Source organism: Arachis duranensis, chromosome 8 (assembly GCF_000817695.3).
Source record: "Arachis duranensis cultivar V14167 chromosome 8, aradu.V14167.gnm2.J7QH, whole genome shotgun sequence".
NCBI lineage: Eukaryota > Viridiplantae > Streptophyta > Magnoliopsida > Fabales > Fabaceae > Arachis > Arachis duranensis.
In genome coordinates, this window is record NC_029779.3 from 8446837 (window position 1) to 8472299 (window position 25463).

A 25463-nucleotide genomic window follows, 5' to 3' on the forward strand; every position below is an offset into this window, starting at 1 on the left:
AATCCTGAAAATTGGTAAATTTTTATCCAATAAATTAATTAATATTTAAAAAAACTAGAAGATTAAATTTTATAGTTTAGAATTGAAAAAATAATTAAAATACGAATTTTGACACTAATTTTAAAGACTTTGGTCCAAAAACAGGTCAACGAGTCAAATCGGTTGAACCATGTCAAGGCCCATTATGTAAACGAGGCATTCAGCCTCATTCTTTTCACAAAATGGGTTTCACGCCGAGGAATAAGGAGAAAAGAAACGAAACCCTCTCCCAATAATTCAATTCCACGTAATTTTCAATTCGGAGTTCCGATTGACGAGCTGTCAGTGGCGACGTGTTCGTCTTAGAATTCTCTACAAAATCCACGATCAATTTGGGTTGAGTTATCTCATTGATAGTGTTGGGCTTTGTCCATTTCATCCATGGATAAGATTGAGTTCTTGTTGATTTAGAGTTCAATTGGGCGGTTTGGAACGAAATATGGGTGATTAAACTTGAGAAATTGATATTTGGAAGCTTGGAGTTTGTGAACGGAGAGGTTTTTAAGGTGTTCCGAGCTTAAGAAAGAATCGGCCAAGATGCAGGTCAGGAGGCACCATACAGAGCATTCTGGAGACCTTATGGAAGCGAAGAGCTATATTTTTGGGTTTAGCATTATGTTCTGATTGTATATATAGTTACATAGTTGTTCTTCGCTCCTGGTATTTTGTACTTTGTCCCTCCTAGAGGTTGACTTGAAGAAACAGATGTTCATTTTACAGTTTGGGGTTGTCGAAAAGACCCAGATGGCATCTCGTGAACGTGAGTGACGTGATATAGTTGATTTTATGGCTGCTGTTTTGCGAGCTATTGCTAAATGAGATGGAACGGATAACCTAGGAATGATGACAAAGGCAGCAATGGATTAGGTGGTGGAGACAACCAAGTATTAGAACTCGTGCAGCTAAACAAATGGTCAATGGCGTTTAGTTAGAAAGGTATAGAGATTCAAGGAGGTTCTAAAAGCAAGTGAAGGATTAAGTTCTTAGTGGTTGATAATCAGAGTGATGCTGCGAAAGCACGGTGATTTTGATGGTTCTAGAATTGCAGTGACGTGAGTAAGGAGTTTTGGGATATGAGTTTGTTTCGGGGATTAAAGTAGGATCGAAGAATGAAAAGTGTGAGTGTGTGATTTAGGGTATAACAGGTCGAATTAGACTAAAAATTGAGAAATTATTTAGTGTTTGAGATGTCAAGAAGGATTTGAGGCTTAATTTGATTTAGATGGCACCCTTGAAGAATAAGAAAATTTGTAATCGCTGAGAAAGAGTTAGATGAAGCTAAGAGTGAAACAAACGGGTATAGCTTAGGCTTGAATTTGGTTAAGTTTATAATCTTCTACCTGAGAATGAAAAATGTGAATTAATGTCTGAATTAATGTGGGAGAATGGTAGAAATTGGGTGTGAGGTTGGTTGGTATTGAGAGAGCGTATATGAAGATTTGAGAGCAATTTGGAGGGCAAAATTTTTAATTTGGTGGGTAGGATGTAAAACCCTGAAAATTAGTAAATGCTTAACTAATAAATTAATTATTATTTAAAGAAATTAGAAGATTAAATTTTATAATTTAGAATAGAAGAAATAATTAAAATATGAATTTTGACACTAAATTTAAAGATTTTGGCCAAAAAATGAGCTAATGGGTCAAACCGATTGAACCGGACTTGAACCGAGGCCAAGGCCCATTATATAAACGAGGCATTTAGCCTGCTTCCTTTCATAAAATGGGTTTCACATTGAGGAAGAAGGAGAAAAGAAACAAAACCCTCCTCCAAAAATTTAATACCACATAACTTTTAATCCGGAGTTTCGATTGACGAGTTTCAGTGGCCACGTGTTTGTCTCAAAATTCTCTACAAAATTCACGGAACAATTTGGGTTGAGTTAGCTCATTGATAGTATTGGGCTTTGTCCATTTCATCCATGGGTAAGATTGTATTCTTGTTGATTTGGAGTTCAATTGGGCGGTTTGGAACGAAATTCGGGTAACTAAGCTTGAGGAATTGATGTTTGGAAGCTTGGAACTTGTGAAAGGAGAGGTTTTTGAGGTGTTTCGAGTTTAGGGTGGAATCAGCCAAGATGCAGGTCGGGAGGCACCGCACAGAGCATTCTGGAGACCTTCTGGAAGCAAAGAGCTACATTTTTGGGTTTAACATTATACTCTAATTGTATATATATTTACATAGTTGTTCTTCGCTCCTTGTATCTTGTACTTTGTACCTCCTAGAGTCTGACTTGGAGAAACAGGTATTCATTTTACAATTTGGGGTTGTATTTTGGGTTATGTATATATATAAGCATAGTCTGACCGGCCTTAATTTCGTAGGTCGAGTCGGAGCTTGTTATCAATATTTTAGAATTCTGATCCATATATATATATATATATATATTTTAAACATTCCTTTCGAAATTTGCTTATCCATCTATGTGTAATTTCCGTGAATGATGTGTTTTCTATTTCGTTTTTTATTAACTTCTCTTTCAAGGATCCTAGTTACAACTTCCTTCAATTATATTACATTAGTACTTTTATTTTTTAAAGGTCGTAGCACCTCGGCACCTCTAATTTACGCCCTAGGTGTAAAACTTTGCGTAGTAGGGTATTACAAACAACAACAGTATGGTGGTGAATATCAGACAACAGAAATATTGAGAGCATGTGATTTGTGACAAATGAGAGTGAGAATCTACGCATAGGGTGATAGAGGAGAGGAGTGAGTGTTTTGGACAAACTTTGGTAGAAAATAATGCTATTTTGTCTTTTTTTGTGCTAAATGACATCTTTTTTGCCAAAACTAGGTCATTCATGCTCTCTCTCTCCTCCGCTGGAACTCGATCTCTCTCATCTTTCTCGACATCGCACTCAAGCTCCTCTTTCATCTCTGGTCTTGTAATCAAGGTCGTCGCACTCAATGTCCAATTTTCTTTGGGAAAAATAGGTGTAAAAGATTTGAAAATTGCATTGCTAAACTATAAATCAGTTTTTGCTGATGCTCTTGGACAAGCAATTTGGTCTGTGGCTAAAAATTATCGATTTGAGCCTGCCTTAGTGGAGGTATTTGCTTCTTGATTCTTGAATGCTTCTCATCTTAAATTATGAATCTAGCTTTTCAGTCACGTAAATTTTTTGGCAGGGCAAGAAACTAGTTGCTGAAATCGGGGCAATGATGAGTGTTCAAGTTATTATTGAAGGATCAATGAACAGTTCAAACCCCTACTTTGCAAGCTCTTGGAGGCGTGATTTCACTATATGTGCTTTGTGATTAAGTTGCTTAAATTCGAAATTTTGTTTGTCACATAACTCTAATGCCTTGAATCACTTCAATAAGCTCTGTTACTTGGCAAGAAATAAAGGAACTGAAGAATATATGATATCTTAAAGTTAAACAAGTATAGTAGCGATATGGTTGAGATTCTGTTCTCACATATGAAATGCAAATGGACAGTGTAAATTTTGGTGATTTGAAATAACTTCATGCTATCAACACAACAGTTTGTTCATCTTTTATCCTACTAAACTTCTATATATGCAGTCATCTTTTTATTCTTTCTGAGAGGGAGGTGTCATTCTTTGGAGATGAAATATACTTTGTTTTAAATTAAGGTTTCTTTTATAGTGTATTCTTTCTCTCTTTTTTTGCCAAAAATTTAATTTATTCAGTTAGAAATCAAGGTAACAAAGTAACTCCATTAAAGTCAAAACTTATTTATTTGATATCTAATTAACATGTCACCCAATTGATTATTTCTAATTCATAGGTCTCTAAAACTGTACCTGTAGAAGTGTCCGACCTGTGAAGATCATATTTCTTTTTCACTTGAAGGTATATATTACTTTTATCGCATATTGGATTCCTTCCCTTTACAAATTGATGTAATTCTTAGGATACATGTGATTATTGTTTTATGCTCACTAAGAACTTGTATGGATATGTCCCTTTTTAAAGTTGGTGGAAAGTAGATGCACAAGCTGAATTTGCCTCTTTAATTGCAAAGATAATTTATAACAATGAAATTATTAAAGGATTGGTTGTCATAGTTAAATTTATAGTTTACCTCTTAGGTCCTAGATATCTTAGTATGCTATGTCTTATGTTGCTCAAATTCATCTGTTGTATGAACCGTTTATATATGTATCTTTCCATATATCTCATTATCTATTTTCTTAAAGGTGTGGTTTGTTTGATGATTCCATCAATATCATTATTTATTTAGTTGTTAATCCAACACTTTGTTCATGTAAAATTAATTGAATGCTTCTAGGTTTGGGTAAAGTTGTGACAGAGACGCCAGTTCATTCCCCAGAACAAGCTAGGTAACTTAATTGATAATTTTTTTATAATAAATCAGTTGTTCATTCCTTCTTTGAATTGTCCTGTTATATTTAGCTCTTTCTAGTTTGTGATTAGTGCAACAATTGTCAGTGATTTGACTTTTAGATTGGATGGTACCTGATTTTGTTACAAAGTAGAAATTTGCTTTGATTCACACTTTTACTGTATCAACTGGTCTTTTCACTCACATACAGCTCATAACAAGCATGCCAGTAGCATTTTTGATAGTATACGTAATCTGTAGCTAATTAAAATGCAGATTTTGATTATTTGAAAAGTCTTTTCTTGAACAAATTTTATAAAAATATATTCCTGTTATCTCCATCTAGGCTTAAAAGTTCTGGCCTCTTCTTGTAATACATCTCTGTGCATTGCGCGAATGAATCTGCATCTTGTTCAATTAATTTGAGCATTGCCTGTGTATTCTTATTCAGTTCTGCCATTAAAGAAAACAAACACATCAATTCATTTTCTTTCCTTTTACCTCTCAAAATTAAAAAGCATAGACACCATACATAACAAACTGAAAAGTGAATTCTAGAAGAAAAATGAGAATATTAACTTGAAAAGTAACAATCATGAGATATTTAACTTTCTTTTATTAGATACAAACGCATAGGTTGCCATTTTAATATTTAAGTCATCCAAATCCATGTATGCAGGAGGCTTAAATAAAATCGGAATCCACTGCAAAATAAAAAAAAATTGGTGAGATTACTAAGTTATGTAACCTTAGATGATTGACGCGAATGCTTGTGATATGAGGACTTACAGATGGCCATTAAATTCTCCATTTATTGTACTCAATTTTTTTCTGGTTTAGGGTAGGCATGCTAATAGAATATCTACTTGGTGTACTCTTTTTTAAGAGTACCTTTTGCTCCTCAGTTAGAGATTTGTGTGAGATTCCTTTTGTAGTTTTTTTATTTTTTGAAAATTTGTTTTTAATGGAGGCAGTATTCACACCAACCATATTTTCAGAAAATGTGAATTCCAGACAATTCTTCTCTTGACCATAGATATCTTTTTATCGCATACACTTGTTTGCTTTTATGCTTTCTTATTTGTACCAGAGTCAAACTGATGATGTTGCGGAGACTTTAGCAGTTTAAGAATTTCATCTGTATCTCTTGGATTAGTATATTGAAAAGGATATAAGAGAGTAGGAGGCTGAAAATTTGTGACAGTTGGACCTATAATAAATGATTGTGGAAATATGTTGTATAGTGATGGATGCATGATTGTCAGAGATTGGTTAGAATATACTACAGCAGTATAAAAATCGTGGTACATAGAATAAAAAAATTAAGGTATGTGAGGTATATGGTTGAAGTACAGATAATGTAAGAGTTGGTTATCAATAACATTAATACTAACCTCTCTTGTGTCTCTTCTGTTCTCGCTAAGTTGAGGTGATCCGGATCATTCACGTTATGTACTATATTTTCAATTAAAAATCTACCATTATGAAAATCTAAGAAATCATGAATCACTATGTCTAGATACAAACCAAGATGGTATTAAATATTAACTATTAAGAAGAGTAGTGAACTAACCATTGAGTGTGGATTGCAGCCATTGAGATCTTCTAATGATGGTGTGTGTGTCAAGCCTCCACCATTGTGAACCTTGATTCTTCATAATTTCACTCATATTATCCTTTGATAATCTCTCCTTAGATATCACCTACACAAAGAGCTTGTGTACATTAGAAAAACCACAGAATAAGAACAAAAATGAATTTTTAAGTTTGAATTTCCCAAACTAACTAAAAATTACATTAAAAACAATCAATGCAAGAGATAGTAACAACTTATGTTATCCTGTTATTTGAACATCACATAAGGACAACATGTCAAAAAGCCTCTTATTTAATTCTATGTGATATTCGGATCATGCATATCTTAGTAGTCTCTGTCTCATATATATACATATAATTTAATTTTCAGGATAGAACCAATTTACATAAATAACCAATTATGTATAGTCACATTAATAAAAATAATTAATTTTTAAATTGACTGCCAAGACTTAATCTAAAAAACGTATTTAAATGCATAAATCTAATTAGATCACGGCATAGATTGTGAATACTACTCTAGCTGAAAAAATCAAACTGTATATATAAGAATAATAATTTAGCTAAAAAAATTGTGAATACCACTTTTAAGTTTTAATGCATAAATTAAAAGATAAAAGGGGTCGATATCTATTAATCTATGTATCTCAGATTAATCCAAAAATAAATTGAAGAAAAAATACACGTCTTAAGTCTTCTATTTTTCAAAAATATGATTTTGAATTCACATTCTCGAGCTAAAATAAAAGCTAACATATCAAGATGATCAAAAGAAACAAAAGGAAAAACTGAAAAATTTCGAAACCCCACAATTCTTTTATCAAAACTTCGTTTATTTGATGCTACCCCAGATGAGGAAACCGTAAGAAATGGACATTAAAATGACGACGAAGAAGAAAAGACTCAAATTTTGGAATGCCTATAATGCAAAAAATAACACAATAGAGAAAGAGTGAAGAAGCAAGCATCTGGTTCAACTCAGCTCGCTAACTGTGACTCGTTTGACTTAGCATGTTTTAATTAGTGATGACATATTACAAGAGGGTTAATAATAATATTATCGTTCTTTGGCAATAAAGGTCATTTGAATTGGGAGTTTGGCACAACCCAATATTTTTCATTGATGCTAATTTGTTTTTCTTTTTCAATGTTCATCTCAGGTGCAAGATTTACACCTTATTATTATTGACTATTTCTTTTGAGTGGAGCAGTGATACACACCCGCTTTCTTATCAGCAGGTTAGTATTATGTACATTAAAATGGCACATTCATGGATATTCTGATATGTTGGAAACCATGCGAGTAGATTGTTAATTATTTTTTTATTATGCATATATATATATCAATTTTATAGATAAAAATGATATTCCTAACTATATAAGTCATATCATTTTTATTTGAATCCGTTGTATTCTTATTTTCAAAAGAAAGACCATATAAAGTTAATAAGTCAGAGAATTTTTTCCCTAACTCATGGTTGTCATATAAATAACACTCTTATGCATTAATAGCTCTTAGGTTTTATAGAATTTGATTGACCAATAATTTTAATCCTAAAAAATTAAATTTATTTTGCTTATTCCATTCTCCTAGCATTTATTTAGTAGCTAACATGTTAAAATTTTAAGTTCAGTCACGGAGAATGATGGCAAAGAGTCGTATAAGGATGGTGATCAATCTGAGGATTTAAATGTTAAGTATGAGTGCAGTTGTGATGAAAGTGATGATATGGTGGATGTAACTGTAGATAAAGCAGAGGTAGATCTAATTAATGTTGATGGTTTTGAAAAGTTGATAACTGAGTTGACCATCGAAGACATATGGAGATTGGTGTTTGATACGAAATCTCAAGTTTGTGAATTTTATGCCAAATATGCCAAGTGCTATGGATTTGTGTCCCAAAAATACTTGAAGATGGTGGATGTTAATGGCAACATTAATACAAGACAATTGGTTTGCAATAAAGTAGGAGAAAGACATTGGAAGCACCTTAAAAGGGACAATCGGCAAAGGGAGCATAGGATAATTACTCGTGTCAACTGCAAGGCTAGGATTCGTTTCATTCGTCACTATAGAACGGGTAAGTGAAAAGTCAGTGTCTTTGAGAGTTGACATAATCATCCACTGTGTCCACCTAGGTACAGACATCTTATTGCCGCGAATCGTGGGCTTAATGACGCCGATAAAACACAAGCAGACAGCTTGCGAGCATGTGGTGTTAAAACTTGCCACATAATGGGTTACATGGTTTCCTAAAAAGGTGGATACGATAAAGTGGGTTTTACTTGCAAAGACCTACATAACCACATTAGTAAGACTAGGCGTGGCAAAGTGAAAGACGGTGATGCATTTGCTGCGTTGGCCTATCTGTTGTCCAAGATAGACAGTGACCCGTTATTTCTAGGAAAGTTCACCTTAAAAGATGGTAGATTGGATAATTTGATGTGGGCTGATGGAGCAAGCATTGTTGATTACAAATATTTTGGTGATGTACTCGCTTTTGACACCACTTACAAGAAAAATATCTACAACAAGCCCTTAGTTATATTTTCAGGGACCAACCACCATGGCTAAACAATTATCTTTGGATGCGTGTTGCTTTCGGGTAAAAAATCTGAAACTTTCAAGTTTGCACTGAAGGAATTTTTGGAAATCATGTCGGGCAAACTACTCGGAGGTGTTGTGACAGACGGGGACCGCGCTATGAGAGAGGCCATCTTAGAAGTATTTCCTGGAATATCCCACTGCCTTTGTGCATGGCATCTTCATCGTAATGCAGTACAAAATATAAAAACAAGCATTTTTGGGACGACTTTAATATATTATTGTATGGACAGTTTGCTACAGAAATATTTAAACAGAGATAGAACGAGATCTTATCGAAATATGGACTTGGTGAGAATGAATGGGTCCAGGGCATTTATAATGACAAAATGAAGTGGTTACCGCATATTGTATCAAAATATATTGATTTAAATGAAATTAGGAAAGTAGATTGCTAAAGTTTTGGTCCCACATGCATCTACCTAAATGAAAAGTTATTTAAATTGAAAACCATCCTCACCATGATTTATTGAAGTAATAGTATGGAGTATAAAGTGAAAAAGTTTATTAGCCTATGTTATTATTTCATGATTGTTACTTTTCAAGTTAATATTCTCATTTTTCTTTTAGAATCCAATTTTCAGTTTGCTATGTATGGTGTTTATGTTTTTTAATTTTGAGAGGTAAAAGGAAAGGAAATGAAATTGATGTGTTTGTTTTCTTTAATGGCAGAACTGAATAAGAAGACACAGGCAATGCTCAAATTAATTGAACAAGATACAGATTCATTCGCGCAATGCGCAGAGATGTATTACAAGAAGAGGCTAGAGCTTTTAAGCCTAGATGGAGGCAACAGGAATATATTTTTGTAAAACTTGTTCAAGAAAAGACTTCCCAAATAATCAAAATCTGCATTTTAATTAGCTACAGATTACGTATACTATGACAAATGCTACTGGCATGCTTGTTATGAGATGTATGTGAGTGAAAAGATTAGTTGATACAGTAAAAATGTGAATCGAAGCAAATTTCTACTTTGTAACAAAATCAGGTACTATCCAACTTAAAAGTCAAATCAATGACAATTGTTGCACCAATCACAAACTAGAAAGACCTAAATATATCAGGACAATTCAAAGAAGGAATGAACAACTGATCTATTATAAAAAATTATCAATTAAGTTACCTAACTTGTTATAGAGAATGAACTGGCGTCTCTGTCCCCACTTTACCCAAACCTAGAAGCATTCAATTTATTTTACATAAACAAAGTGTTGGATTAATAACTAAATAAACAATGATATTGATGGAATCATCAAAGAAACAACACCTTTAAGAAAATAGATAATAATATGAATGATTCATGCAACAGATGAATTTGAGCAGCATAAGACATAGTATACTAGAATATCTAGGACCTAACACTACAAGAAAAAAGGCCTATGGCCACGCTTTTTTTTGCTACGCTTTAAAAGCGTGGCCAAAAGTAGGCTATGGCCACGCTTATGTGTGGGTGGCGTTTGAATAGAGATTTTGCCACGCTTTTTTTTGCTACGCTTTAAAAGCGTGCCGAAATCTCTCTATGGCCACGCTTTTATGAGGGTGGCAGTTGATGTGAGATTTAACCACTTTTTTTCTGCCACGCTTATAAAGCGTAGCCATAGAGAGATTTTGGCATGCTTTAAAAGCGTGGCAAAAGGAATTTGTTATTGTGGCGTTTTAGAAGCGTAGCCGTTTCCTACAAGCCTTTTGGCACGCTTCAAAAGCGTGGCCAAAAGGTTCCCTCAGAAAAAAAAATTAAAGAAGCTCGAATTAACAAAAACGCTCCAGATAGCTAGAGATAGATCAATTCTTCGTGATTCTAACACTAAGAGAAAAAAAGCTAACTCCTTCTGCCCTAACTCCTCCTTCGAAAGCCCCAATGGCAACCACCAATCTCCTCCTTCTTTGTGCCTCACCGCTTCCCCCTCCGAAATCACCAACCACCAATTTTTTCGCCTTAACCCTTCTTCAAAAGCCCTAACCCCTGCCCTCACCGCGACAACAACACTCCAACGAAGAACAACGAAGCCCTCCCTTCCGCGCTGCCGCTCGCTTCCTGCTTCTTCGCTTCCGTGAAGAACGACGAAGCCCTCCCTTTCGCGCTGCCGCTCGCTTTCTGGTTCATCGCCTCCCTGATTTAAAATTAGTAGTCATCTTTTAAATTTTAAAATTATCTATGATTTTGTAAGGTTTATAAAAAAAGTAGTGCCAATAGGTACTGAACTATTTTACAGCCACGGTTTAAAAGGATGGCCATATTGTACAACAGCAATCAATAGCCACGCTTTATAAGCGTCGCTGTAATTTAGTTCAGAACCTATTGGCACGCTTATAAAGCGTACCCATATCTCTACTTGTTCCCACGCTTTGGAAGCGTGGCGATATACGTTGCACTGCGCATGAACAGCCACGCTTTAAAAGCGTAGCTGTATCTCACACCTATTGGCACGCTTATAAAGCGTAGCCATATGTCTTGCTATTGGCACGCTTTAAAAGCGTAGCTGTATCTCACACCTATTGGCACGCTTTTAAATCGTAGCCATATGTCTTGCTATTGGCACGCTTTTAAAGTGTAGCTATATGGCATGCTATTGGCACGCTTTAAAAGCGTAGCCATATCTTGCTATTGGCACACTTTAAAAGCGTAGCAATAGTTCACACATATGGCCACGCTTTTAAAGCGTGGCGATCTTTAAAAGCGTGGCAAGAAAAAAAGCGTGCCAATAGGTCACAAAAAGCGTGGCGATAGAGCAACCGGCACCCTTGCAGTTGTGACCCTTTCAAAAGCGTGCCGGTAGCTCAAAAAACGTGGCGAAAAGCTATCGCCACGCTTTTAAGGACTTTTCGCTACGCTTTAAAAGCGTAACAAAAAGCTTGTTTTCTTGTAGTGTAAGAGGTAAACTATAATTTAACCATGACAATCAATCCTTTAATTTCATTGTTATAAATTATCTTTGTAATTAAAGAGGCAAATTCAGCCTGTGCATCTGCTTTCCACCAACTTTAAAAAGGGACATATCCATACAAGTTCTCAATGAGCATGAAACAATAATTACATGTATCCTAGGAATTACATCAATTTGTAAAGGAAAGGACTCCAGTATGCGATAAAATTAATAAAGTTACTTTGTTACCTTGATTTCTAATTGAATAAATTAAATTTTTGGCGAAAAAAGAGAGAAAGAATGCACTACAAAAGAAACCTTAATTTAAAAACAAAGTATATTTCATCTCCAAAAAATGGAACCTCTCTCTCTCAAAAAGAATAAACAGATGACTATATATATAGAAGTTTAGTAGGATAAAAGAGGAGCAAACTGTTGTGTTGATAACATGAAGTTATTTTAAATCATCAAAATTTACACTGTCTATTTGCATTTCATATATGAGAACAGAATCTCAACCATATCGCTACTATACTGGTTTAATTTCAAGATATCATATATTCTTCAGTTCCTTTATTTTTTGTCAAGTAACAGAGCTTATTGAAGTGATTCAAGACATCAGAGTTATGTGACAAACAAAATTCCAAATTTAAGCAACTTAATCACAATGCACATATAGTGAAATTGCGCCTCCAAAAGCTTGAAAAGTAAGGTTTTAAACTGTTCATTGATCCTTCAATGATAACTTGAACACTCATCATTGTCCCGATTTTAGCAACTAGTTTCTTGCACTGCCAAAAAATTCACGTGACTGGAAAGCTAGATTCAGAATTTAAGATGAGAAGCATTCAAGAATTAAGAAGCAAATATCTCCACTAAGACATGCTCAAATCGATAAATTTCAGCCACAGACCAAATTACTTGTCCAGGAACATCAGCAAAAACTGATTTGTAGTTATGCAATGCAGTTTCTAAATCTTTTACACATGTTTTTTCCAAAAAAAATTGGACATTTATGTAACTAGGGTTTTCAATCCTTAGTTAAGTAGGGTCTCGGATACGAGAAGAGGGGCGACGACCTTGATTACGAGACCGGAGACGAGAGAGAGCTTGAGTGCGACGCCGAGAAAGATGAGAGAGATCATGTTCCAGCGGGGGAGAGAGAGAATAGGAAGAGGAGAGAAGAACAGATTTAAGAGAGAATTTTTGAAACCCAGTTGAACAAACAATTTTGATTTTTTTTTTGTTTTTCAGATATGTTTTTGTTTTGTTATTTAAATTATTTGAAAATATAAAATTAGGATTAGTTGAATTCTAAAATTTGATTGATTTAAAAGGATATTTTTGTCTAATCAAATAAAATAAGGATGTTTAAGATTTTTTATAAAATTACATAAAAAATTATTTTTTATTTTTATTTAATTAAACGGGTATTATAATAAAAGTGGTGATATAATATATATTTTTGAAAAAAAAATAAATGCTAATGTGGAAAATAAATTTCACATGGCTAATTATTATTTGTCCATATTTTAAACGTATCGGTTACGTATGAATTTATCAACGTACCGAATCAAACACCTTGAACTTTTATTTATATTAAACTAAATACTAAATACTTTTTTTAAAAAAAATTAAATCATACTTAATAATTTATTACTATTCCTTTAAAAAAAAAACTGGGACCGAGGCCTTCACTCGCCCCCTTATGTTCGTCCCTATTGCCGACGAGTTATAGTTTAAACTTTAAATGACATAATTTTTTATACTCATTTAAAAATTGCGAATTCGAATTTCATCACTCTTAACTTAAAAAAATAGCACGCAAATTTATCCGAAAGTAAGTAAATAATAAACGTACACCTTTATTCAGAATTCAAAAAACCAAAGTCAATACAATAAAATCCTAACTAGCTACTACTATGTAATCCTTGTCTCGCTCGTGATGATCGGTGGTGCGTCTAGGTGTTGGTCGTGGTGGTAGTGGATCGTCAGCAAGTGATATTTGCCTTGTCACTCCTCCCATTCCTTCGTTAACTTAGTTCATTGTTGAACAAGGTAATCTACTCTCTAAGGTCTATAAGTCCACTAGCCATGATAGTAAAGTCCAAAAGAAAGAAAAAGAAAACTTTCGATGTTCACAAAGTATATATACGTACACACTACACACACATCCCATGGCTTTCAAAGAGAAGGTAAGCTCATTCTCACGTCCAATAAAAATGGACCATTGACAAAGCCGTAGATTTTTCATCTTAGACCATCATGCAACAATGTTCTCTTAAATCAATAGTTATAAGAATTCTTTCAATTATTTGCTTACAGCTAGTAGGTAACGTTGTTTTTTGACTTTCAAAAAGATCCTTCAACACGATATAAATAGTTAATAGAGGAGGTAAAAATTTTAAAGGGTAATTAGATAGAAAATCACATTACTTTTTGATAGAAAATTAAAATAAAAGATAGATACCTCCTTCTGAAATTGATGAATGATCAGGTATAATTGACTTAGAGTTCTTGGTGGATTGTTGACGGCATCTTGTCGTAAGGCTTGGCCATTGAAATGTAGTTGTTGTAACCGAAAGGAGGAGAAAAAGTCACAGCAAGGTTGCCGTCGAGATTGCTGGTAATAGCTGGCATGGCAACGACCAGTGGGGATCGGAGAAGACAGGGTAGATTATAAACAATAAATAAATAAATACAAAAATTTTAAAACAATATACGAAAAAACACATATAAAAATAAAATTCCTTTTATAAAAATAAATTGATTTTAAGTTAGGGACTTTAGTCTTCTAAATTTTAAAATATATAAAACAGTCTCCAACATTTATTTTTGTTTCCCCAATTTGATTCAGAGTAACGCATAAAATTCTTCCTAAGAATTTACAATTATCAAAACAGTTTTTAAAATTACTTAAAAATTTTAAAACAATTATTTCGATTACAAGAATCAAATTGAAAGGAGATTGTATTATGTCACAAAAGAATAAACATTATGGATTGTTTTGTTTGTTTTAAAATTTAGGAGATTCAAATGTTTAATATTAAAAAATTTTAAATACATTTTAAAAAATTTATTAAACATAATTAAATTTAAAATTTTAAAATTTTAAAATTTTAAAATTTTAAAATAATTTTGAATTAATATTACAACATTTCAATTAAACATCTATAATTTGTAAGATATGTTAGTGTTCATAATACTAACATAAATAATAGAGTTTTATAAAAAAAAAATTTAGAAACCAGTAAAAAGAAAAAAGAGTTTCAGACAAAGAAGAAGTGTCACGGAGGGTATTTTCCTCTTTTTTTTCTCTCTTGTTTGTAAACTGGATTTTCTCCTTTTTTTTAGAGTAATGTATTATAAATTTGGTTATCTACTAGTTTAGTTTAAAAAAAATTTAAAAAACCCAAGATCTTTTCTTCCTGGTATTTATCAATTTTTGTTCGTATTAGTGTTGTGTTTTTCATGTTTTTATTGGCCTAGCACAGCTCACATCATAAGATTCAATTTTTGGTGCTCAAATTTCTATTTTGTCCTCACAGTAATATTTGATGAGTTATCGCACCTTTATCATTCTCATTATTAATTAAGCAAGTTTCCTTTCATAATTTTTTGGCCAAGTGTCATATATTTATTGGTGGGTCAACAATTAGCCACCACTAGGTACCATTTCTTGTACCACCATAGACTTGGCCATAAAAAATATATAATTTATGAAAAATATTATTTGTACACTAAAATCAACCACTAAAATCAACTATCAATTTATTTATGTATAAATACATGTGTGGTTTAATTTATTTTCAATGTATATTTATATTTTAGTATGTATTTTATACTGATTGCTGACTTTGGTTGTTAATTTTAGTGTACACGTAGCATAACCCGTAATTTATATTTATATTTATTAAAATTTTGCATACAAGAATTAATATAGTTTGTATTTATATTTTTTTAAAATTTATACATATAAATTAATAAAATTTATTTATTATTAAAAATAATTTAGTATCTATAACCATTAAATAATGGAAAAAAAATAAAAATTGTTGACCCTCTTTTTCCCTTTCTATTTGTGTTTGTTGTGAATGTTCTACATAGGATGATTAGATAGGCGGTGTGGAATGAACGCATTACTCCGTTATTGGTTGAAGGGATAACGTTGAGTTGTCACATTTGCAGTTTGCGGATAATACTATATTTTTTTGTCCTTCTAAAGAAGAGATGATCAGAAACTATAAGCGGTTGTTGCGCTGCTTTGAGATGATGTCAGGACTGAGTATCCATTTTGACAAGTTCAGCTTGATCCCGGTTAATTGTGAGCAAAGTGGGACACACAGATGTGTCAACTGTTGGGGTGTAAAGAGGCGTATTTACCTGTCAGATATCTTGGCATTTCTCTGGAAGCGAATCTGAGGTTGGTCAAGACATAAAAACCAGTGATTGATAAGGTGAAGGAAAAGCTAAGTCTATGAAAAGCAAGGTCTCTGAATAAAGTGGGTAAGCTGGTTCTCATTAAATATGTTCTTTATAACCTGCCTATTTACTATGTCAGCTTGTACAAAATGTCGAAGACAGTAGCAGACAAAATAATATCTTTACAGAGGCGCTTTTTGTGGAGTAAGGAGGACGAGATGCCTCTAGTGAAATGAGAAGTTGTATAGGCCCAAAAAGGCAGGAGGTTTGGGAGTTGGTGACGCGGTAATTCGGAATACAGCGCTCCTGTCTCCTGTTCAAGTGGTGGTGGAGATTTTCAAAAGAGAATTATCCACTTTGGAAGAAAATTGTATGTTCCTGTAACAATATGAATCCTTTTAAGATGATTTGTGTTCAGCTTGTACCTACAAGAGGGAGTCATTAAAAGGATATTTGTCAACTACAATCAGGGAGGCACAAGTGAAAGAGAAGATGATCAGAGGCTTGGCTATGGAACTAGGGGATAACAGGATAATCCGCTTTTGGGAGGATAGCTGGTTACCTTGTGGTGTTCTGAAAGTTACTTTTCCAAGACTTTTTTCGGTCTCAAATCTTCAAGGATCTGTCATAAGGGATTGTGGGTTTTGGGATGGGTTAGAATGGATTTGGATTTTTCAGTGTTGATGTAACAACCACCCCTTCTAAAAACAAAAATTAAATTCAAAATTCGAAAGTCAGTTGGGAGCTGGGCTTAGAATTTTGAATTTATGGATAGGAATCTAGTAACCGCCTTCCGTTTGAATTTAAAATTATCCCAACCACCCTATCACCAAATGTATATAAATAGGGGTGCACCTATATGTAGAAAATCACTTCTCTCAAACACTAATTCTCTCCCTTCTCTCTCTACAAAAATATATTCTGTGTGCAAACACAAGGAACACAAGAGGCAAGTTCATAGGCAATAAGGAAGCGTTAGAAAAAGTGTAGGAAATTATGCCTTTCTTACTTATATTGGCATGTAGTATGCTCTAGTTTATTTTTCTTCCATCCATGCATGATTTCTATCTTTTCATGTGGTACATGGCATTAATAACTTGTTCTCATCCCTTATCCATATTGACCATGTTCATCTATTCTATCATTCATGACCTCTTGATTCATTAGTACATACCTTTTTACCATGCTTAATTACTTGATATATCCTAATTTTTACCTTGTGCAATTACATGACTTTTCATATCATTATATTATAAATGTTCCTAATTTTATATTTTATTTAATTATTTAATATACCATAATTCTACCATATGCATTTACATGGCTTTTCATACCATTAACGTTCCTTTACTTTTGAGAGTACATGCCTTTCTACCATGTTTTATTATTTAATGTACCATGATCCTATCATATGTATTTACGTGACTTTCCATATCATTATATCATTAACATTCCTTTAATGTTAAAAGTACATATCTTTTTACCATGTTTTATTTAATTATTTAATATGCCATAATTTTACCATGTGCATTTACATGACTTTCCATATCATTATATCATTAACGTCCCTTAATGTTAAGAGTACATATCTTTCTACCATGTTTTATTTAATTATTTAATATGCCATAATTTTACCATGTGCATTTACATGACTTTCCATATCATTATATCATTAACGTCCCTTAATGTTAAGAGTACATATCTTTCTACCATGTTTTATTTAATTATTTAATATGCCATAATTTTACCATGTGCATTTACATGACTTTTCATATCATTATATCGTTAATGTTCCATTAATATTGAGAGTACATACCTTTTACCAGGTTATATTTAATTACTTAGTATATCCTAATTTTTTCCATCTTCATGCATGAATGCTTCTTGTATGACCCTCTTTTTATGTATGCTTAAAATAACCCTGACTGTAAATTAAACTGAGGGCATGATCCTTCGGTAAGGGAAGGTGACCCCCAAGAACAAGATAATCGATATGATCCTTCGGTAAAGGAAGGTGATCGAATCGAGATGATCCTTCGGTAAGGAAAGGTGATCGGCAAACTTTTGGGAACCTTCGGTAAGGGAAGGAAACTCCCATCAATTTTATAATAAAATATCTTTGTTGATATAACTCCTTTCTTGTGTATGTCTAAATAACCTTGATTGTAAATTGAATTGAGGAAATGATCCTTCGGTAAGGGAAGGTGACCCCCAAAGACAAGATATCGAGATGATCCCTCAGTAAGGGAGGGTGATCGATCGAGATGATCTTTTGGTAAGGGAAGGTGATCGCCAAGACATTCGAGATAAGAACCTTCGGTAAGGGAAGGGGACTCTCATTTATACCGGTTTGAGCTCAATACCTTCCATAAAAGTTAAAAGTTAAGAAAGAAGAAAGCATGGATGAAAGTTTGATTTTTTATTTCTTTTCAGATTTATGTATGATTATGTTGATGCTACTTAGGATGTTATCCTTCTATTTTTCCTGTATGCTTTCTCTTCTTACACACATGTTCTACAAGAAAGATGCATATTACATGCCATATCATACGCCTCTTTTTAAAAATCCCGCACGTGGGCTGGAGATGGATATAGAGGTGTTGCATAGTACTCCTACTGAGACGTTAGGTCCTCACTCCCTTTCTTTTTTTCCCCATACTATCTCCAGAGGAATATGGCACAACGGAATCAAATCTTCATTGCGCGAAAAAGTGTTGGAGAAAGATTGCTAGTACCTCGATTTGCGAAGAACTGAAGGGTTCAGGCCAAGGATAGGACATGACACAAGGATGGAAGTTTCTTCGATGAAATTAGTTAGGATGCATTAGTTTCTTTTTCGTCATAGTTACCTTTAAGCACTATCCCCTTTAGGACCGTATTCATGGGAATTCTTTTATGTTTGCTTGAACCTCTTTGAGTTTTGTTCAATTTCATCCTTTAGTACTACTCGATTTCCACCCAAAGTTTCGCGCGTGTTTTCCTTCTCTTCTTACCTAACGATTTAGTTATTTGCTTTTTCATATTAAGTGTAACACCCTACTTAAAGGCCTTTAAAGGTAGAATATTAACTTAGGGTGTTACATTATTGGCATCAGAGCAAAGTTGATCCTAGAAATCCTGTCTTAGAAGGTACGACTGATAAAACTTCTACCTATGGTTACCCATGAACAGGAAATCTATGGCAAGCCAAAGAAGCCCACTAGTCAGAAGATCGAATCGAGGGTAAGTGCACAATTAATGGAGTTCCTTTAACTATTCTTTACGATACCGGTGCTTCTCATTCATTTATATCTCTCCCTGCTACTAGTAGAATCAGTTTACCCATGACCAAACTACCATATGTCCTACTAGTGACTACCCCAGCCGGTAAGAGTGTCAAAACTCAGCAGGTTTGTCAGGAAACTTGCATCCTCATTTCAAATAAGTCATACCTTGCTGACCTAGTGTGCCTCCCTTTAGTAGGACTAGACATCATAGGAATGGATTGGCTCAACAAAAACTGAGTCTTGTTAGATTGTTTTGAGAGAAAAGTCATCTTTCTTTCTCCATCCATACATGACACAAGTGACCTTCCAAATCCTCCAAAGGTACAAGTACGAGACAAGAATGTGCCTTGCTAAATTCGGTAAAAGCAGATCCCAATCAGGAGTTGTGTGAGATACCAGTAGTACGAGACTTTTCAGATATCTTTTCCAAAGATATACCCTCTTTTTCCCAACACGAGAAGTCGAGTTCTCCAAAGAATTGGTGCGTGGAATAGGGCCAATCTCCATAGCCCCTTACTGGATGGCTTCGTTGGAGCTCATTGAACTAAAGAACCAACTAGAAGAACTGCTGCAAAAGAGATTCATCAGACCAAGCGTCTCTCCCTGGGGAGCTCCAGTATTGTTCAAAAATGATGGTAGTATGCGTCTCTGCGTAGACTATAGACAACTCAAAAAAATCAAGGTGAAGAACAAGTATCCCCTCCCAAGAATAAATGACTTAATGGACTAACTACAAGGTGCAACGGTGTTTTCAAAAAATTGACTTGAGATAAGGGTATCATCAAATAAGGATAAAAGAAGAAGACATTCCGAAGATGACTTTTTGAATGAAGTTTACAGTAATGTCTTTTGGGTTGCGTACTAATGCAATGCAAGAAGGTAGTGGCATAACCGTCAAGGCAACTAAAGACCCACGAAGCCAACTATCCAACTCACGACCTTGAACTAGCCGCAATAGTAATTTCACTGAAGACATGGAGACACCATTTCACTGCAGCTCTGATACCTTGTGAGGTATCAGAGGTTCAACCACTTTTAAGAACAAACAAAGAGAGAGAAAAGAAAAAGCTGGAATAGAATAATCTGGATATTTTGTATTGAAGAAGTTGACATTACAAGTACAGTAATATGTGTTTATATAGTGCAAAGTGATAACTAACTTTAAGAGCAAGTAACTGAAAACTAATCCAACTGGCATAACTGTCCAACTAACTTAGTTTGCTTGGTCAATCATCCTAACACACAATTCATGCTCGCCAATTCATGAGTTTGAGCGAGTCCTGTTGAGTCTAGCCGAAAGAAAGAGTTTAGGCATAACAAGATTAAAAAAAGGTATATTATCTCTTNCGACTTTTTAACAATTCAATAAGATAAGTCTATAAATTTATTTTTTAATGGAGTTTAAATTTAAATTTGAATTCATATATTAAATGTGTTGAATTAGTCTATTGGCTTATTAATTAATTCGATATTATATATAATATAAAAAGAGCTTCCCAAGTAACTTGAGGGTTATTAGCATTGTTCTTAACCATAAGGTCCTTGGATCTAAACTGGCACACAGAAGAAGTAAAGAAAGGGATATATAATATAAAAAAATAAGAATTAAAATTAAATAGAAGACAATTACTTTATTTTTTGTCCAATATTTGAATGGAATAAAAAAAAGACTTATGCAATCTCACTTGTAATAATTAATGACCATTTTTTCATTTTAATTATATATTTTCGTTTCAACCGTACGTGTTAATACCTTTTTCGGCTCTTATTATATATACATTAATAATATATATTAATTATATTTCAGCTACTTGTTATATCATAAAATTATAAAATAAAATATCTAAATAAATTATAAAATCAAATAATAATAGCACGCAAATTTGTCAACGAATTATAATTCAAATAATATAAATTTTTTATACTTATCTAAAAATTACGAATTCGAATTTCATTCCTAACTTAAAAAAAAAATAGCACATAAATTTATCCAAAAGTAAATAAATAATAAACGTACACCTTTATTCAAAATTCAAAAAACCAAAATCAATAGAATAAAATCCTAACTAGCTACTATGTAATCCTTGTCTCGCTCGTGATAATCGGTGGTGCGTCTAGGTGTTGGTCGTGGTGGTAGTGGATCGTCGTCTATAAGTCCGCTAGCCATGATAGTAAAGTCCAAAACAAAGAAAAAGAAAACTTTCGATGTCCACAAAGTATATATACGTACACACACATCCCATGGCTTTCAAGAGAAGCTAAGCTCATTCTCACGTCCAATAAAAATGGACCATTGAGGCATTGACAAATCCGTAGATTTTTCATCTTAGACCATCATGCAACAATGTTCTCTTAAATTCTAACGATCTCCTATAAATGTTGTGTGCACATAAAAGGTAGCTAGCTATCTAGCACATCACTGTAACCACTAACGCTAATAGTTAGTGAACCATACTTAGTAAATATTATTAATGCGGCCATTTAAATAAGTATAGAAAAGTTATACTATTTGAGTTATAATTTATTGGCAATATATTTATTTTTTTAATATTTTTAAATATTTTACACATAAAAAATATATAATTTATATTTATAATTATTAAAATTTTATACATAAATTAATATAATTTATATTCATATTTTTAAATTTTATATACATAAATTAATAAAAATTTATTTATTATTGAAAATAATTTAGTGCCTGTAACTATTAAATAATGACAAAAAAAATACCAAAAATTATTGACTCTAAGAATTTTTAATAAAAAAAGTCTAGGGACCAGCAGTTTTATTGAATTTTGGTCAGCATGTAACCAGCAGAGGAAGGTGAGCCATTGGATGAAATCTCATACCAATCTCACACCATCAAATCATCATTAATGGCTAATTGATGGTTAACAATCACAAAAATTACTGGCCCTAGCATTGCTCTTTTTAATAATTAATCTGATAAGCCAGCTATCACTAACTAATTTTCCAAAATCAAACATATAGCAATGGAAGAATATACCCTGTATTCCATCAACAAGAGACAGCAACATCCACATAAATCACCAATCCAAATTTCTCGTTCATGTCTCCCCCACCCCCGCAACCTAGGATTATTCACCCACACCTAAATGATCAAATCCTCTTAACCACTATATATACATATCCACAACCATAATGAATTAAACTATACCTAACTAACTAACTAACTCATCAAAGATGTCATCACTAGCGGTGCTTGAAGCACTGGACTCGGCGAGAACGCAATGGTACCATGTAACCGCCATAGTGATCGCCGGGATGGGGTTCTTCACGGATGCCTACGACCTCTTCTGCATCTCCACCGTCTCCAAACTCTTGGGACGATTGTACTACTTCGACCCACAATCACCGAAACCGGGAAAGCTTCCAACAACGGTGAACAACTTTGTGATCGGGGTGGCGCTGTTTGGAACCCTCACAGGGCAGTTAGTGTTTGGTTGGTTGGGTGACAAGCTGGGGCGTAAGAAGGTGTACGGTATAACCCTCATCATTATGGTTTTCTGCGCCATCGGCTCCGGTCTCTCCTTTGGTCTTACCGCCAAGTCCGTCATGACCTCGCTCTGCTTCTTCAGGTACTTCAAATATATATATATAACTTCATTAATTACCATAATCTCAACTAACTAATCTTATTCATTTCTAATTACAGCCTTGTTAGTGCTAAATACTAGTTTTTTTCAACATATCTAGCCAACACTAGTATAAAAATTATCAAAAATATTATTTAAGACTAGTCTAGTGGACAGTATTTTTATTAAAATTTGATCAGCATTTAGTCAACAAAAAAATGAGTAATTCTTTACTATTAGATGAAATTTGACACTAACAAAAACACTGTTATAATTGCTAATTGATGGCTACAAATAACAAAATTTGTTAACCCCTATAAGTATTCCTCTATTATTTATATATCAAAATTAATTATTAAAATCAATTATTATATATTTATATATATAATTTATTAATTTTTATATATTGTTTAATTTATTTTTAATATTTATTTTATATTTTAATATATATTTTATATAAATAATTAATTTAATAATTAATTTTTTATATAATTAATTTTACGTAAAATTGATAGTTAAGAATTGATAAATGATAGTTTAGTCAAATTTATCAAATTAATTAATAACTTTCAACTATCAACTTTACATAAAATTAATTACACTTGAGTTTCTTCTAATTTAAATATAGAGCTTTCAATATTTATATAAACAAATAAATTAGCTGATCACTGTACAAATCAAAGATGATGATTGGTAAAGCATAGCTAAAGCTTTAGAAATTTTGTACTAATTAATACCTCTAATGTAGGTTTTGGCTAGGGTTTGGCATAGGTGGAGACTATCCTCTTTCTGCGACGATAATGTCCGAATACGCCAACAAAAGGACACGTGGCGCTTTCATTGCGGCGGTGTTCGCCATGCAAGGCGTGGGGATCATTTTCGCCGGTCTAATATCGGTGATCATCTCGGCTCTCTTCTTGCACAACTACCCTGCTCCGTCGTACAACACGAACCCCGCACTCTCGACGCAACCGGAAGGCGATTTTCTATGGCGTATCGTGCTCATGATCGGTGCAGTTCCCGCACTGCTAACATTCTACTGGAGGATGAGGATGCCGGAAACCGGTCGCTACACGGCCTTGATCGAAGGGAACGCCAAGCAAGCCGCCACGGACATGGCTAGGGTTTTGGACATCGAGATTCTTGCAGAACAAGAAAAGATAGCTCAGTTCAAATCAATGAACCAATACCCTCTCTGGTCCAACGAGTTCTTTCGGAGACATGGCCGCCACCTCATCGGAACCATGAGCACGTGGTTCTTGCTGGACATAGCTTTCTACTCTCAGAACCTTACTCAGAAGGATATCTTCCCTGCCATGGGAATGATTCCCCAGGAGGTCAACATGAACGCCATTGAAGAAGTTATGAAAACTTCACGCGCTATGTTCTTCATTGCTTTCTTCGGAACCTTCCCTGGCTACTGGTTCACCGTTGTCTTCATTGAGAAGATAGGAAGATTCAAGATCCAACTCATGGGTTTCTTCATGATGTCGGTTTTCATGTTCATAATGGGTGTCAAGTACGAATACCTCAAAGAAGAGAGCAAGATATTGTTTGCTCTTCTTTACGGATTGACGTTCTTCTTTGCGAATTTCGGACCCAACAGCACGACGTTCGTGCTGCCGGCCGAGCTTTTTCCGACGCGTGTGAGGTCCACGTGTCATGCGCTGAGCGCCGCGGCGGGAAAAGCCGGTGCAATGGTGGGATCATTTGGGATACAAAGTTATACGGTGAAGGGTGACTTGCATCAGATAAGTCGCGCCATGAAGATTCTGGCGCTGACAAACTTTTTGGGATTCTTGTGTACTTTCTTGGTCACCGAAACGAAGGGGCGGTCCTTGGAGGAGATCTCCGGCGAAGATGGTAGAGAGAGCGATCTCACTCAGTCCACAATTATGACCATGGAAAATGGTGGTCGCAACGAAAAACAAACCGAGACGATGTGAAAATATATTGCATAATTAATTAGTATATATATGGTATTTGTATTCAATATTTTATGAGAGACAAAAAATAATCATGTTTTGTGTCACAGTTTGATTACAAATTATTGTGCGTAATTAATAATGTGTGGGATATGTACGATGTAAACTGTAAAGGCACGAGATTGCCAAATAAGTGTGATGAACATTTTGTACTTGTGTATAATCATGCCCTCTCTATTGGGAAAATTTATATGAGTTGTGCTAGGGAATCAATGGCCTAAGTATATAATGTGTACAATGGGCTAAATCTTTGATCTATGACCAAGGATCGAACCCACGACCTTTTGGATCTAAAACTCTAATATCATATTATGAAACCACTCATCCCAAAAGTGGAACTTGATAGGACAATGTAACATTAACGAGTATATCTCTAATACTTCCTAAACCTCCATTGTTCGCATTGTACGCTTATACTATTGGCTCCCTATACTTTCCCAATTTATATATATGAGTGGCAGAAACAAGAGAGGAGCTATTTAATATCCTTTTTCAATGTTAGTTCATCTCTAAGTTTCATTTTTGTGAAGAAAATCTTTTATTAGATTTGATTTTATGGTGTAACAGTTTGCTATGCCTTTTATGTCCTAATTTGTTTGTGAGTAATACATATATTAATTATAATAATAAATTATGCTATTTTAAATTAAATGACTTATATAATAGTGATCTCAATTATTGTTATAAATGCTAAATTGAATAAGTCATTATTACTTTTGATTTGGAATTAAATGAGAATAAAATTAGACGTTATCTTTTATTCCTTAGA

General features: G+C 33.9%; 2 protein-coding genes across 2 annotated transcripts; both read left to right on the forward strand.

The window, feature by feature from the left end:
- The first annotated feature begins 7679 nt into the window (after window positions 1–7679).
- Window positions 7680–8525, forward strand: LOC127741201 (protein FAR1-RELATED SEQUENCE 7-like). The gene is made up of 2 exons (XM_052253224.1): window positions 7680–8031; window positions 8212–8525. The coding sequence occupies exons 1-2, from the start codon at window positions 7680–7682 to the stop codon at window positions 8523–8525; spliced, it is 666 nt and encodes a 221-aa protein (XP_052109184.1).
- A 13792-nt stretch (window positions 8526–22317) lies between these two features.
- Window positions 22318–24655, forward strand: LOC107460574 (low affinity inorganic phosphate transporter 4). Its single transcript, XM_016078942.3, has 2 exons — window positions 22318–22712; window positions 23458–24655. The coding sequence occupies exons 1-2, from the start codon at window positions 22318–22320 to the stop codon at window positions 24653–24655; spliced, it is 1593 nt and encodes a 530-aa protein (XP_015934428.1).
- The last annotated feature ends 808 nt before the right edge of the window (window positions 24656–25463 follow it).

Coding starts and splice junctions, on each gene's coding strand:
- LOC127741201 (XM_052253224.1), top strand. CDS start 7,680: ATGGTGGATGTAACTGTAGATAAAGCAGAGGTAGATCTAATTAATGTT. Junction 8,032..8,211: donor CATTCGTCACTATAGAACGG/GTAAGTGAAAAG, acceptor TTTCCTAAAAAG/GTGGATACGATAAAGTGGGT.
- LOC107460574 (XM_016078942.3), top strand. CDS start 22,318: ATGTCATCACTAGCGGTGCTTGAAGCACTGGACTCGGCGAGAACGCAA. Junction 22,713..23,457: donor ACCTCGCTCTGCTTCTTCAG/GTACTTCAAATA, acceptor CCTCTAATGTAG/GTTTTGGCTAGGGTTTGGCA.